Source organism: Schistosoma haematobium, chromosome 7 (assembly GCF_000699445.3).
Source record: "Schistosoma haematobium chromosome 7, whole genome shotgun sequence".
In the NCBI taxonomy this organism is placed as follows: domain Eukaryota; kingdom Metazoa; phylum Platyhelminthes; class Trematoda; order Strigeidida; family Schistosomatidae; genus Schistosoma; species Schistosoma haematobium.
The window spans coordinates 14,973,422-14,989,029 of NC_067202.1; the positions used below are offsets into that span (position 1 = coordinate 14,973,422).

A 15,608-nucleotide genomic window follows, 5' to 3' on the forward strand; every position below is an offset into this window, starting at 1 on the left:
TTGTCCTTACATTTAACCTACCCTAGTAATACTGATTTATTATCCAGAGTGGTTTTGTGGAGATTGTAGTCATTTCAGTAGTTGAGATCATGAGTCAATTCAAGTTAGATTACCATGGAAAACCTGGAGGCAAGAGACGGCCGTTTCGTTCTATTGTGGGACTCCCCAACAGTGTGCATCCACGATCCCACCTCGTGGGACTCGAACCTAGGACCTATTAGTCTCGCGTGCGAGCACTTAACCACTTGACCACTGAGCCAGTATCCAATAGTGTTAATATCTAACTAATAAACTGTTGTATCATTGGCAGAGATAAATGATGGCTAACAATGGAATCCAGGATAAATATTTCACTTTATTTACAATTCGTCAACTGAATGTATCTGAATTCCAGAGCTGATATTCACTTCAAGACTTGAATCCACTGTCGGTCAATTCAAACACCACCGCGTTATCTATTTAGCCACTGGCTTTTTCAATGTGGTGAACCGTTATTCCTTTATGTTGACTGTTGTATCATTTACCATTTCTTTAATTATCGTAAATTAATTATGGATACCATATCAGAAAGAGCTGGTGAATCAATAAATATTCAGATTCTTCAGTTGTTCATTATGACCACTGAGTTGTTGGTCAAGAACATTGTTCATATAGTAATCTTGCAAGCATTTTTAGTATTTTTCATACAGTTAAATCTTTTTCTATCGTCCAAAACGTTTCACCACCCCATACAGACATAATGTCACATTCTCTACACAAGAATGGTAAGATTTGAAAGTAACTTAACATATTTTATTATCCCTAAGAGTTGCGACCTACTTTTTCTTACTGTTTTGTAAACAGTATGAGAATAATGATCAGTAATGAATCCCAATTTATTATTATGTTAGATCATTATGGATGAGGTGTGTGTGTGTATTCCTAGAACATTTTTAGTATAGCAGCAATTTGTGGAGAATCTAGAACATCCATAGTTTTTAAATCTCAAACGGCTCATAGTTATACCATCATTGGAACCTGAAAGCACTGGACAGCTATCTATTCCTAGTATGATACTTTTCAACCAGAAATCGTGGATGCATACTTCTGAGGAGTCTCAAAATGTGACGAAACATTAGTTCATCACTTCCAGCCTTTCACTAGTAGTCTAGCTAAGATCAGTTTATGGATGGTCATGCATGGTGGCATTTTGAGTTTAATGAAATATTTGTAAAGTAGGGTATTGTGAATTTAGGAAATGATTACATAAAACTGATATGGAAAGTGAATCAGAAGTAGCCTAGTGACAAGGTCAATAAATGTCAATCAGAACTGACATAAAGGACAAGTGCATTTCATTGGCTAAGGAGTGACCAATCTCCAAAGGATTAGAGCTATACATATATATGAGTATTTGTACACTTTATTCAGCAGTCAAATATACTTTCTCGTTTACTCTTGTGTTTTCGCTCAAGTAGTCACTTGAGGAGTTAGCGCTTAGTACGTCGTGTATCAATATCAGATTTTGGACACCGCCCGTCACAACAAAAACATTTATAAAATAATAGCAACAATTGGGATATTTGTAGATAAAATTGTTCATCATGGAAATTATATAAAACCACATTTGAGATGTTATTAAACATAGATGCATACCCCGATAATAATTCATTGACTGAAATATTAATTAAATGAAAACTGTGGGAGAGAACAAAGCAGAGTCCGGTGGAGGAAGAAATCAGGAAGAAGCGTTGGAAGTGGATAGAACACACATTGAGGAAAACCACTGACTGAATCACAAGGCAATCCCTCACTTGCAATCCTCAAGGCCAAAGGAAAAAAGGAAGACCAAAGAACACATTATTCCGAGAAATGGAGACATACATGAGAAGAATGAATGAGAATTGGATAGAACTAGAAAGGGAGGCCCATGACAATGTGTGTTGGAGAATGCTGGTCGGCTTTCTATGCTCCATTGAGGGTAACAGGCGTAAGTAAGTAAGCAAGTGTGGAAGGAAATATGTGACGTTATTTTAGCGATTTAGACGTTTGACAATCTGTTCTAGAATTACTATTTTGTTTAATAACCTAACATCCCTTTTCAAAATGGGGGTGATCAGTTAGAACAGCAATAAGGAACCTCTGATTTTAAGCTTATTTCCTTATTCCTTATAATTTAAATAAGCTTAGTAAATCAACCCCTAAAGTACATCATTAAGGAAGAAAAGACTAATTGAATCGATTTTCTTTTTCACAAATAATCCAACCACCAACTGACATTTCAATGTAGTACACGCAATGTCGAGTCACCTAAACTAGTAGATTACATTGCAACTTCACCAATAGAATTCGACTGGCCCTAAAGAAGGACCTAACATATATGACATTAGTCACTACTCAATGATCAATCAATTGTAAATATATATCAGTCTTACAGAAATTCAGTCTCATCCCACATAGTTCAATAGTAATGTCTCTGACTTTGAAGCTGGATGATATGGGATTGAATCTGTTAGTAAACATCAATTCCCTTAAGATTACAGTCACACTATGTTCAACAGTGTCAAACAGTACGAAAAATTAAATTCAAAGTTTCTTGTCATTTACCTCCAATCATCATCTTACAACGTTTACATTTTCAACCATAAATTTATCTATAATAACAATAGAGAAATAACTATATGAACTAGTGAACAATAAAGATCAAATGGTATCTTGAATAGGTGAAAGCTTTCAAATATGCCTTATGTTGTAATATCTATGGTGATACATATGTGTTAATCAATAAACAATGGTCTAAATGTCATTTCTTTTTGGTAGAAAAATTATTCGATTTTATTCATTAATCCATAAGCTAAGTGGAAATATGTTTTGTTTCCCGAATTGTGCAACTTTTACTCTCTCTCTCTTTCTGTCTCTATCTATCTATCTCTCTCTCTCACACGCACATTCTTTCGCTCTCCCTCTCCCTCCCTCTCTCTCTCTCTCACTTACCCACCCACCCACACACACACATTTTTTCCCTCTCTCGCACTCTTTCAAAGGCCAAGATAAGCCTAGTGATTGATAAATCTTTAATGTCACTCTTGAAAGTTTTGTAAGTTCAATCGGAAAATTATGATGATCTGATAAGAAAATGAAGCAAATGAAGATAATTAAAATGTAACTAATTCGTATTTTATATTACGACACTATATTAAGATCAATATGATTTACCATTATAAAAATATAGAAGAACATGACAATGGTCATTATTGAACGATTAGTCTACTGATAACTTCATAGGTGGAATGAATTGTCCAGAGCTTGTCCAGGGTTGAACAGAGATTGCTAGTGGTTACAATTGATTGATCACTGGGTGGTGATCAATGTCATGTCTGTCTAGTCCTTATTTAGTGCAGATCGAATGCTATCGATCATGTTGCAATGTGGCCACCAGTCTAGGTGACTCGACACTACGTGCACTATATAATGAGATTTAGATGGTGGTTGTAGGTAGTCAACAGGAAACCCTGGACCCGGGTTTCGTGGTACTTGGCACTACTCAGCAAGGTGTACCTGTAATCTTGAGGGAACTGGTGCTCCCTGGCAGATTCGATCTCGTGTCATCCAGCTTCACAGTCAGAGACGTTAGCACTGAGCTATCCGAGCCGCGACTGACCTCCTGCAGGACTGAGATGTAATGACAATTGATTGATCACTGGGTGGTGATCAATCTCATGCTTGTCTAGTCCTTATTAGTGCTAGTGGTTGGCCTATGCTCCTCCATGAGGGGTAAGAGGCGTAAGTAAGTAAGTAAGTAATATACATATAGATGATAATGAAAATAATTTTGAATAACTATGTTATCCAAAGAAGGAGGGAAGCGTAATTATTACCCATAATTACTTATTTACTTACTTATGCCTGTTACTTCCAGTGGAGCAGAGACCGGCGACCAGCATTCTTCAACCCACTCTGTCATGGGCCTTCCTTTCTAGTTCTATCCAATTCTCATTCATTCTTCTCATGTATGTCTCCATTTCTCGGAATAATGTGTTCTTTGGTCTTCCTCTTCTCCTTTGACATTGAGGATTCCATGTGAGATGTTGCCTTATGACTCAGTCAGTGGTTTTCCTCAATGTGTGTTTTATTCACATCCAGCACTTCATCCTGATTTCTTCCTCTGCTTAGATCTAGATTACCTATAATTACTTCGATTATGATAAATTACCATTTACTTTTTCTTTCTTTAGCTAGCTAGCTAGTTAGCTACCTATTTATTCATTATATGATCTGAAGATAGAATTCACTTACTTATGTATCATCATGCCAACAATTTGGATAGATCAATTAACATAGCAGATTACGTTGTTTGTTTTTGTTTTTTTCGTTATTGGTGGTAATTTTTGTGATTAATGTAACAAGTAAAACTGTTTTTTTTCCACTCTATTTTTGATTGATAATCTATACCTAAGTAGATTGTATGGAATCAGTTTTCTACATTCCATCACTAGAAATCAATACTGTAATTAATCAATTAAAAATCTATAAAAGACGGTAGTTCTTTATTGAAAACAGAAAGATACGTAATAAGCAACAATCGTCATAGTGGGATTGGATTCAAAAATAGAGTATTCTACTGAAATTTGTTAGTTAGTTAAGCCTGTTACTCCCGATGGAGCATAGGCTGCCGACCAGCATCTATCTATATCTATATATATAGTTATAACAAGTTATCTTAACAGTACGTGAATAAACGTAACTCTATGAAAATCGACCGAGATCAAAGTCATAATCTTCAATACGAATGTCAAGACAGTTAGTTCTACTGCATGGAGCTGAAACTTGAAGAATCACTACAAGCATTATCAAAAAGTTACAAGTATTTATAAATAGTTGTCTACGCAAGATATTCAATATCGTTTGATCGGATACCATTAGCAATAACCTATTGTGGGGGAGAACAAACCAGGTTCCAGTTGAAGAGGAGATTAGGAAAAGACGCTTGAAGTAGATAGGACGTACATTATGGAAATAATCAAACTGTATCACAAAATAATCACTAACTTGGAAATTTGAATGGAAATGGAGAAGAAGAGCACCAAAGAACACACTGTGTCGAGAATTGAAAGCAGACATCAAAAGAATGAGTAACAACTTGAAAGGATGCTAGTGGTTGACCTATGCTCATCGACAACGGATGACAGGCGTGAGTAAGTAAGTAAACTATGAATCAATCAACATGGTTTAATCTGTGGGGAAAACAGATTTTATATGAAAGTAAATCCACTTAATCCAATTCTACATTTATATTAATTCATATGTATCACTAGGAGGATTTAAGTATTGAACATTCAAATGGATAATGTTCATTTAATCACTTGAATATATGTAATTCAATAATGATAATGGAAGGCAAACAAGAAATATGTTATATCAATGGATTTCTCATGATTATTTACACATATCAATTATCAGTATTAACTTCATTCATTTTGTTTAAATAATCTTGTTGTGAAGACCCAGAAAATTCCTCGAGAAAAGTCCAAAGAGGCCCTGAAAACGTTAGGAAAAATTTTATCCAATCAGCATTCAACAGAAGTTTCTCGGAATCATCTAGAAATTGAAGGGTCATGTGTCACAATTCTGGCTGCATGATTACCTATCTTGCTATTAGATTTAGTAGGGTTCCAGAACCTTCCAGAAGTTCAGGGCCATCTGAAATGCTATAAATATCTTCAATTTTCCTGTACATAAACTTTCCTTTGGAGTAAAGCGTTCCTTCCATTTTTCGCGCCTTTCCTCTCGTTTCCAAGTTGCTGTGTAGATCTAGCCTGGTGGTTATTAGAAGAGCTTACGAAACTGATTCAAACGTTCAGTCAGATGATTTATCAAATCATACGATACATAAATATTTACGGACAATAAAACAACACAACATGTTATCATTCATATCAATGCATGTTGACAATGATGAGAACACATCAGATTGTGATTGATCTGATTATGAGTAGAAAAACTGCACTTCAACATGCAAATCATATTCTTTTGATTAAGAATAGTTATTAAATCTTTGGTCAGTTTAGTATTAACGTTACAAACTGTGAAGCTGTTGGATCTGGCTTTCAATAACCACAACAGCTTTCAGTTTCCTAAAGATTACAGGTATGCCTTGTTAACCAATGTCAAATAGAGAGGAAACCCAAACTAATCAAGGTGTCTTGATGGTTACGTCCAATCATTTAACATTTCAACATAGTGCACGTGATACGTAGTCACATGTCTTAGTGATCATACCACAACTTGATTGATAGGATCTTTTCAATAAAACTGAAGAACTTGATAGGTATGACAGTGGTCACTTCAGTAATCGGTTAGTTGTATACGTATGCTCATATATTGTTTTCCACTCAAATGTCTAGATTTGCATCAATGTTTAGTAAATATTTGTATTCGTATCGAAATACTTTCATGTTACAACTATTCGTTAACATAGATTTCATAATTCCTCAATGAAAACAGATAACTAACCAATGGAAAGTGTAAGAAACTCCAGTTGTGATTAGATGGTGGTTGGAGGTAGTCGACAGCAAACTCTGAACCCGGGTTTCGTGCTACTTGGCACTCGTCAGCAAGGTGTACCTGTAATCTTGAGGGGACTGGTGCTCACTGGCGGATTCGATCTAATGTCACCCAGCTTCACAGTCAGGGCTATCCGGGCCGCCACTGACCTCTTGTAGGACTGAGATGTAATGACAATTGATTGATCACTGGGTGGTGATCAATGTCATGCTTGTCTAGTCCTTATTAGTGCAGATCAAATGCTATCGACGATGTTGCAATGTGGCGACTAGTCTAGGGAACTCGACATTGCGTGCACTATGTTGAGATAAGATGGTGGTTGGAGGTAGTCAACAGGAAACCCTGGCCCCAGATTTCGTGCTATTCGGCACTCATCAGCAAGGTGTACCTATAATAGCACGAAACCCGGGTCCAGGGTTTCCTGTTGACTACCTACAACCACCATCTTATCTCAATATATAGTGCACGCAGTGTTGAGTCACCTCGACTGGTGGCCATATTGCAACATGGTCTATAGCATTTGATCTGCACTAAGAAGGACCTGACACACATGACACTGATCACCACCCAGTGATCAATCAATTGTGAAAACTCCAGTTGTAAATAATGAGAGGACAAATTAATTAATAAGTTAGATGTTTTCGTATAGGAGGAAATCAAAGTGAATATAACATCTGTATTATTATTAGTACTTATTTCGAGCCTCAAACTAAATACTTCTCAAATCTCTAAAGATTATAATCAGATAGCTAGTGATTTTCAGTACTACAAATGTGGTCTATACTACTCATGTTGACAGATATAAGTAGTATGTAATATCAATCAGAAGTTGAATGCCTATTAACAGAAGATTGAGAAAATTCAATTCGAGAGAATAGGAGTGTAAAAAGGAGAGTAGTTGTAATAACAACAAGATTGAAGGAATCATGAGGCATGTAAAGGACAACTGATGGAAGATTTGGAAATGATGTATTTTTTGTATAGTTTTCTTATTTTACGGTGGTACTCCAATTGGTTTTCCCTAATTGAGTTCACGTTAACTACACAAACACATACACTTGTTTATTTCATGAAATAAATTCAATTTATTGTCATCGTACTTTTATTGTTGTTTCGTGAATCAGTGACTTTTATTATTTGATAAACAAAACACAATGAAATAGCGTTATCAAAAGTGTTTTACATGGAGAAAAAACATTAAACTAAACGTAGTAGGAATTAAGGTCATAGTGTGGTGCATGCTACTGACAACAACAGATATAAATAGTGTATATCATCAATTAAAAGTGAAATACCTGGTAGCAGAAGGTTAAGAAGAGAGAAGAAAAGAGAACGACAACAAAGAAGGACTGATATGGAAATGAAGGAACAGTGAAGTTTGAGACGATTGATTCATAGTTAGTTCATAGTTATATAATATACCCTTGTGGGCCAGGGTAATTTTACATTGGTTTTCAGGAGAACCAGACACCATCCAAACTTTCACGTGACAACCCAAACAGTACAGTTCAATCCCGCTTCACAGGATAACCAGACACCTTATAAGCTTTAACACTACAATCTGAATAGTACAGATCAAGCCTGTGGCATAACCACACAGGTACCAAGCACCCTGGTGGAGACAATTGATTAACACTTTGCAAATGAAGTATTTACGGTATAGTACTCAGATTTTACTAAGGAATTATGTAATTTTGTGTTCAAAGAGATTTAATTGTCCCCACATTTGTTCTCGTTCACAACGATAATATTCCTCGATAACATCTCGGAATATTGTCATTTGCATTAGTGCCTAACACATTTTTGAAGCATGTACTATAAATAAACATCATTTATAACTGTACCTATCACCAGCTCATTGAGACTATTGACATACTTATACAAAAGACTTACTGAGATTCATATTGAAGTTTCAACATATTCCTTCAAATAACCTGACAGCACGGACCCATTGAGGCATCAAATGATATAGGAATGCTGTACGATGTGAACTACAAACAAACTTCACATTCATATTTTTGTAATAACAACAAAATATCTTACAGTATTTACTAAAATTGATGATGATGATGATGATGATGACGATGATGACGATGATGAACTGTTAGATGGTTCGTTAACTAGTCAGTAATTGCATAAAAATAAATAAAGTATTCCTTATATGGTGTGTGCTACTGATGTCGACAGCTACAAGTAGTGTATATCACCAATGGAAAGTTGAATGCTTGTCAGAATAAGGTTGAGGAAAACTAGGAGAAGAGAACGAGAACAGAGAGTAATTGGTATGGAGACGAAGGAACAACAAAGTCTGAAACAATCGATTGATATTTTACAAATGAAGTATTTACTGCATGGTTCTCACACTTTATTAAGATATTCTGTAATATGTGTATTCAAATACATTCCACTGTACCCACTTGTGCTCTCATTCACTACACTACTACTACTCATCAACACACATGAAGGAATATTCTGAGAAACAGTGTTGATGGATTAACTACTGTAGTATTACAATGAATAATAAAACATTTACAGTTTGTTAATTGAATGTAACTAAAATGAGTTGTTGATAGGAATTTGTGAGATCTTGTGAAACATGTCAACAAATTCTCCAGATACTAAAGTGACTTACTCGATAACCAGTGATCACATAAGAAATATATTAACATTGAAAAACAGGAGTGAAATAGTCTTCTCTCCAAAAAGTAAACAAACAGATAGACAGACAATCAAACAGATATGAGTTCATTACTTGCATATATCGATAGAAATTTCACCAATACTACTACTTCTACTACTACTACTACTACTACTACTACTACTACTACTACTACTACTACTACTACTACTACTACTACTACTACTACTACTACTACTCTTATTTCTATTGCTTAAGAACAATACACTCAAACATGAATTACATGGAGGCAAATCAATCCATCAATCTTTTGATTGACACATCAAGTATGTTGCTTTCTGTGAATGCTATCATGGAAACTAATTATTACGAATCCACATGTGAGTGTGTGAGTGTGTGTGTGTACGTGCAGGCGAATGCTTCCAATAATGTATGTTCATGAATGGATATGCATGTGTGTGTGTGTGTGTGCGTGCGTGACTGAGTAAGAAGAAAAACAATATAAAAGATGCAGTGTGTATAGATTACCTATTTCGCCATCTGAAACACATTATACACAATCAATCTCTAATTCACTCCGACTATTTTCTGCTTATCTCACAGATTCATTCAATATCAAAATAAACACGGTCATAACAACACAATCTACGGTCAGTGATCAACACACACACACACACGCACACACGTATATCATACAGTTAATTGTCAGTGAGATAACCGAACACGATAGAGAGAGACAATTTGCATTGATAAATAATTCTGGCAGTAACAATTCAATCGACACGCAGTTATCGAAAAGCCTGTCGTAGAAGAAATATGACTTCATGTGCAGAGAAATATGCCAACAAACAGCATATTATCGCTGATCGTCTACGATTGACTTCAAGTCCATTGGTGCGTGCATGTTTAGGCGAATTCATGGGTTCAGTCATTTTGATGATCTTCGGTAGTGGTGTGCTAGCACAAGTGATCCTGGGTGATCATGGCAAACATGCTCATGGAACATTCATTTCAATCAGTATGGGATGGGGTTTCGCAGTGTACATGGCAGTAATGTTCTCAGGACAGTGTGGTTCTGGACACTGTAATCCAGCCGTAACTCTGGCAGCTGCAGTCGTCGGTAAACTGCCATTCCGTCGAATACCGTTTTATACATTCTTTCAAATACTCGGTGCTTTCCTCGGTTCATTGGTTGTCTTCGCCTTATATCGTGAAAAAATCACTGAATATGCCAAATTGCATGATAATGGGAAGTTGTTGGTGAATTCTACAGGTGGTATATTCGTCACTAATCCATCGGCATCTCACCTCACATGCTTTCTCGATCAAATTCTCGGCACTGCATTGTTGACAGCAGGAGCGTTCGCCATCACCGATCCAAATGGATGGAAACTTCCTGACTACTTACACCCACTACATTTGGCGTTTATGGTCTACGCTATTGTTGGTTGTTTCGCATTGAATGCTGGAGCTGCTCTAAATCCAGCTCGTGATTTGGGACCCAGACTCATGATATTTATATTCGGTAAGTTGTCCATTTCCCATTCATACTATTCGCTTGCTCTCAATTCTCACTAACGAGTACTAACGGTTGCATGAGTAGACTCACACTTTACTTCTTCCATAAACATATCTGAAACTATGATGATATCACTTCACAAATCGACCGATTGACTCACTGACTGACTGACTGACCGACTGACAATTGATTGCCTCAATCACTGACTACACTAAGATAGAATAATTTCAGTTTTGGTCTACGTTCAAACAAAACTGATTTTCGTTATCATTGGGAATTGAATCAGATTTAATGTTCATAATTTTGTTAAAGTTATTCAACACCATCACACTCACATCACATAACTCCACTAGAACATTCGTTCTTACGATAGTAATTCTCATATTATTGCAACATCCATTCATGTACTTGACAGTGAGTAGATTTGTTTGTAACACATTATTACAAAACATCAACAGGGGAAGTAACTCTACATGTAGTGTATGTTCACTTTATTTCAAATAGGTTTAGTTTGGTTCAACTCTCTTTAATCAATCTTATCCACATTCGTCACCATTCACTATTTTGACAGTCTAAATCCAGACACAATTTTGCCGAATTTGATCGAAATAATGATGGTTGTTTGCACCAAGTAGATTCTATCAATGTCACAATATGATATGTATTCGGTGATTTGATTAGGAAACTCACTTTGTCGTTCTCAGTCACATTGTCAGTACATACCTAAAATATTTACAATGTCTCTAAATCACTCTACACTGTGATTTACCATTTTGATCCGATAGCATTTAGAGAGATGAGTTTATTTCAGTGATCATCAGATACACACTGACACTGATTCAGTTTACCACATGATTAGAAATCTTATAAATTTAAATCATCTACAATGTGTTCGATGAGAGTGTCTGTCAAATTAACTGATGATGATGATGATGATGATGATGATGATGATCACCATCATCAGCCACATTTAACGTCATCACAATAAGCATTCTCGTTAGTTAGTTAGTTCGTAGCCTCAAATCCACTGTAATCATCATTTGCCACAGTTCAAACAGGAATTCTATTGTAACATGAAGGGGAAATTATGTGGACCATCTAACTGAGTGGTTCATGTTCGTACTTACGGTCAGATTACATCTTTGAAAATATCATACACAAATATCTATACTTATGGTAGTAATCTCTAATGGTGTTGAATGATAACAAATGCACTGGCACACTCGAGGGAAACATGCATGACATATTCCACTGATGTAGCATATTTTCAATAACCCCGGTATTTTCGAGTTGGTGTTATGTTGAAATCGGGAATGATGTAGGTCATTGATAAACGATGTACGAGATTGTGCCTAACTCATCCATTTACTCAGACCAAACACTTTGATACAATGTGACTGGATTATGAAACAAGTTGATCGGCCTATCACCATTAATAATAATACCACTATTAATACCAAAACTTATTATATTACAAACAGTATTACGAATATTAAAAATAAAAAAAAGTGAGACTTCATTCAACAATCAAATTGTCTTGCACGTTCACTTTGGTCCATTAAGGTCCAATTCACTTCATTTCAGTTGGGTTTAGTTTGGTTCAACTCTATTCAATCAATATTACCCACAATCATCACTATTCACACTTTCGACAGTAACACAATACTCGCAAATCACTAGAGAATCACGACGTTCACTCAGTCATTTCATCATCACACTCATCACACAAATCGTAGATGGATTGATAGAAAGAACTCGTCTATGAGAGATAATTGTGAAGTAACACTCTCACAAATTCAATACTATTATGCAGTTTCTGAATGCCTAATCATAACATCAACACTGTCTAAATGAACAATGATACCGATGTATACACTGAACGATCTAAACACCATACATCATTCTCATCCATTCACAATGTGTCAATAAGAAAATCGGATGATCACACATGTTACTCGTATCATCTCAGGCTATTCAGATTAAGAAATTCTGTGATCATTCATGTGCACAAATTACCAGCCTACAACAAATCAAAAATATCAGAAGGGGTTTGTGGAGATTTTAGAAATTTAACAGATTGAAATCCTGAGTCAGTTGACCTGGTTGAACTCCACTGGTCTTTTGTTAGATATCAGCTCATTGAAGACAATTGTGTAAGGTGGCGCAACTTCGTGAATTGGTTGAAGTTAGACATTAACACCGATGGTGGCCGGCCGGCTCAGTGGTCTAGTGGTTGATTGCCCGCGCACGAAACCAGTAGGTCCTGAGTTCGAATCTCGGGGGGTGCGGGATCGTGGATGCGCACTGCTGAGGAGTCCCATACTAGAACGAAACGGCCGTCCAGTGCTTTCAGGTTCCCCATGATTGTCTAGCTTCAACTGACTCATGATTTCAATCTGTGAAATCGAAAATGGTCAATCAACTGTAAAATATGAGAGAGAATATTGGTGGTGCAAAGTTGAGTGACAGGTTGACGATGAATGTGTCCTATATTCATACGGTCGAACATTTTGCAGTGTCTCACATAGGTCATTTCATTGGAATTGAGATACAGTGTATTGGGTAAAATTATGTTGATGTGTGTAGTGGGAATTCACGATCAAATGTCATTGTAGACGAGAGTGGAAATCGATCAGAGGAAGGAATAATGTGATCTCATAATTTTGATAATGGATTCTAACATGATTCGAAAAAGTCATTCAATTAGGTTTCTTAAATGTCGATAAAATCACACAAATGTATGGATGATAGATAACTTCCATTTGCCTTGATTATCGTGCATGCTTACATAAAACTGAACGTAGTGATGTCACTTCTGTCGTGAACTACTGAACATAACTTCTTTTCTATTACAAACACTACTACTATTACTACTACTACTACTACTACTACTACTACTACTACTACTACTACTACTACTACTACTTACATTCATCTAATCATCTCTTGCATAGAATTACTACAGTTCGTATCCAAATATTTTCAATATAATCAGTGAATAACATGACGATCAATATGCATTACACTCAGTTTGTAACCTATCCACATATTCTTACTTTACTATACACTGTTTCATATCACATGTTTAGGTTGGGGTAACCAAGCATTCAGTGGAGGAAACTACTTCTTCTGGATACCAATAGCTGGACCGTATATTGGTGCTGTGATCGGTGCAGTCTTATACGAATTGACTATCGGTATACATCTGGATAGGAAATCCGACTTCGTTGTGGACTATGATTATGAAGAATCACAACGCGATAGTAAGAAGTTGATGGCGTCTGCATCACCGTAATCGTTGACAACCAGAAACATTCCTCCCACTCCTTTTACTCTAACACTCACACACACGCAAACACAAACACACACTTTTATTATCGTTGATGCATAACAACCATTCTCATTGTTTTCATCATTCAGATTTTTTAAATATTTAACATTGTAAAATAGTCTGTTGATTCACATTTCATTCAGATCACTTGATCATTCGATGTTACCATCTATGCCAAAATGCAAGATATGCAAATACACAATTCATGTTCTCAATAAAATCGAAAATACACAATTTGTTAAGTTCACTGATGAAAGTATTTGTTTGTTGTTTTTCGGTAGTCTTATCGAAACACTCTATCTCAGAACATTCGGCACATGGAACACGTTAACATCTCAGTGGACGTAATCAGGAATGTAATATTGCTTTAATCAATCTTGTGCATTCTCACTTTATACCGAATTCCGTTTACCACTAAACTGACAACTCGGATCAGTGTAGATCGACAGTGTGTTTTGTTACACAATGTGGTAGAACGTTCACAGATTACCAATTAGAGAATTGTGAAGTGTTTGAGAAATACAAACAATTGTTCAACTCATAAATCGCTCTCCTCATTAAGATTAATTTTGTAGATTATTTGAAATGAACAGGTGTGACTAGTCGAGTGAATAGAGTACTCATAGCATTCATTGATGCTGTGGATAGAATAATGATAGAATGATCAACTAACTGAAAGTGAATCCATCGGATTCGGTCTGCACCAAGTACTAAATAAACATGGAATTGGTCACTACTCAACGATTAATTTTTGGTGAACAATTCTTGAGACCATTTGTTTAATAGCTGAAGTAACAACGTCTGACACTGTGAAACTGATTAAGATGGCTTAAAACTCTCAGACAATTGATGAATATCATCTAACACGAAACGTAGGTGAATTCAAGTATTCTCCAACTGCCTCCAACTACATAATATCTCAACAAAGGTTACATAGTGTAAAGTCAATTAAAGCGGTGGTTTCATTATAACTTGTTAGCACAAGCTTCTTGTATGATTGTTCACCCTCCACAATTCAAATGATCAATAACCACACGTTCAGGTTTCTTGAAATAAACTATAATTCCATTTAGTAGTTTGTGTAGAAATTTAATGATTCACATAAGATCCCATTTCAATAGATTCATTATACTTAGAAACTATAGTTTAAAGTTAACTATCTTCACTTGTAATATTGTAGCGTATGCTACTTATGTCGACATCAGTAATACATAACACTAACCCGTGTCTGGTAGAAACAGGTGTCTACCTCAGTACAATGGAAAATGGTCGCGTAATTTCGTGGATTAGTTGAGGTTAGACATTAACACCATTGGATGTCGGCTCAGTGGTTCAGTAGGTTAAGCGTCCGCTCACGAGACTGAAGGTCCTGGGTTGGAATCCCGCGAGCGGTATCGTGGATGCGCACTGCTGAGGAGTTCCACAATAGCACGAAACGGCCGTCCATTGCTTCCAGGTTTTCAACGGTGGTCTAATATCAATCGGTTCATGATCTCAATCAAAAACTTAGCAATCTCCACAACCACTATACTGATAATAAAGTTTATAATAAATAATGAAGGATGTACAAATGAAGT

At 36.1% G+C, this 15,608-nt stretch overlaps 1 protein-coding gene across 1 annotated transcript; it reads left to right on the forward strand.

Annotated features, from left to right (window-relative positions):
* The first annotated feature begins 9,714 nt into the window (after positions 1–9,714).
* AQP3_1 (Aquaporin-3) lies at positions 9,715–15,142 on the forward strand. The gene is made up of 2 exons (XM_051218080.1): positions 9,715–10,706; positions 13,790–15,142. Exons 1-2 carry the CDS (start codon positions 9,998–10,000, stop codon positions 13,993–13,995), a joined length of 915 nt encoding a protein of 304 aa, XP_051064515.1. The 5' UTR covers positions 9,715–9,997; the 3' UTR covers positions 13,996–15,142.
* Positions 15,143–15,608: the final 466 nt, after the last annotated feature.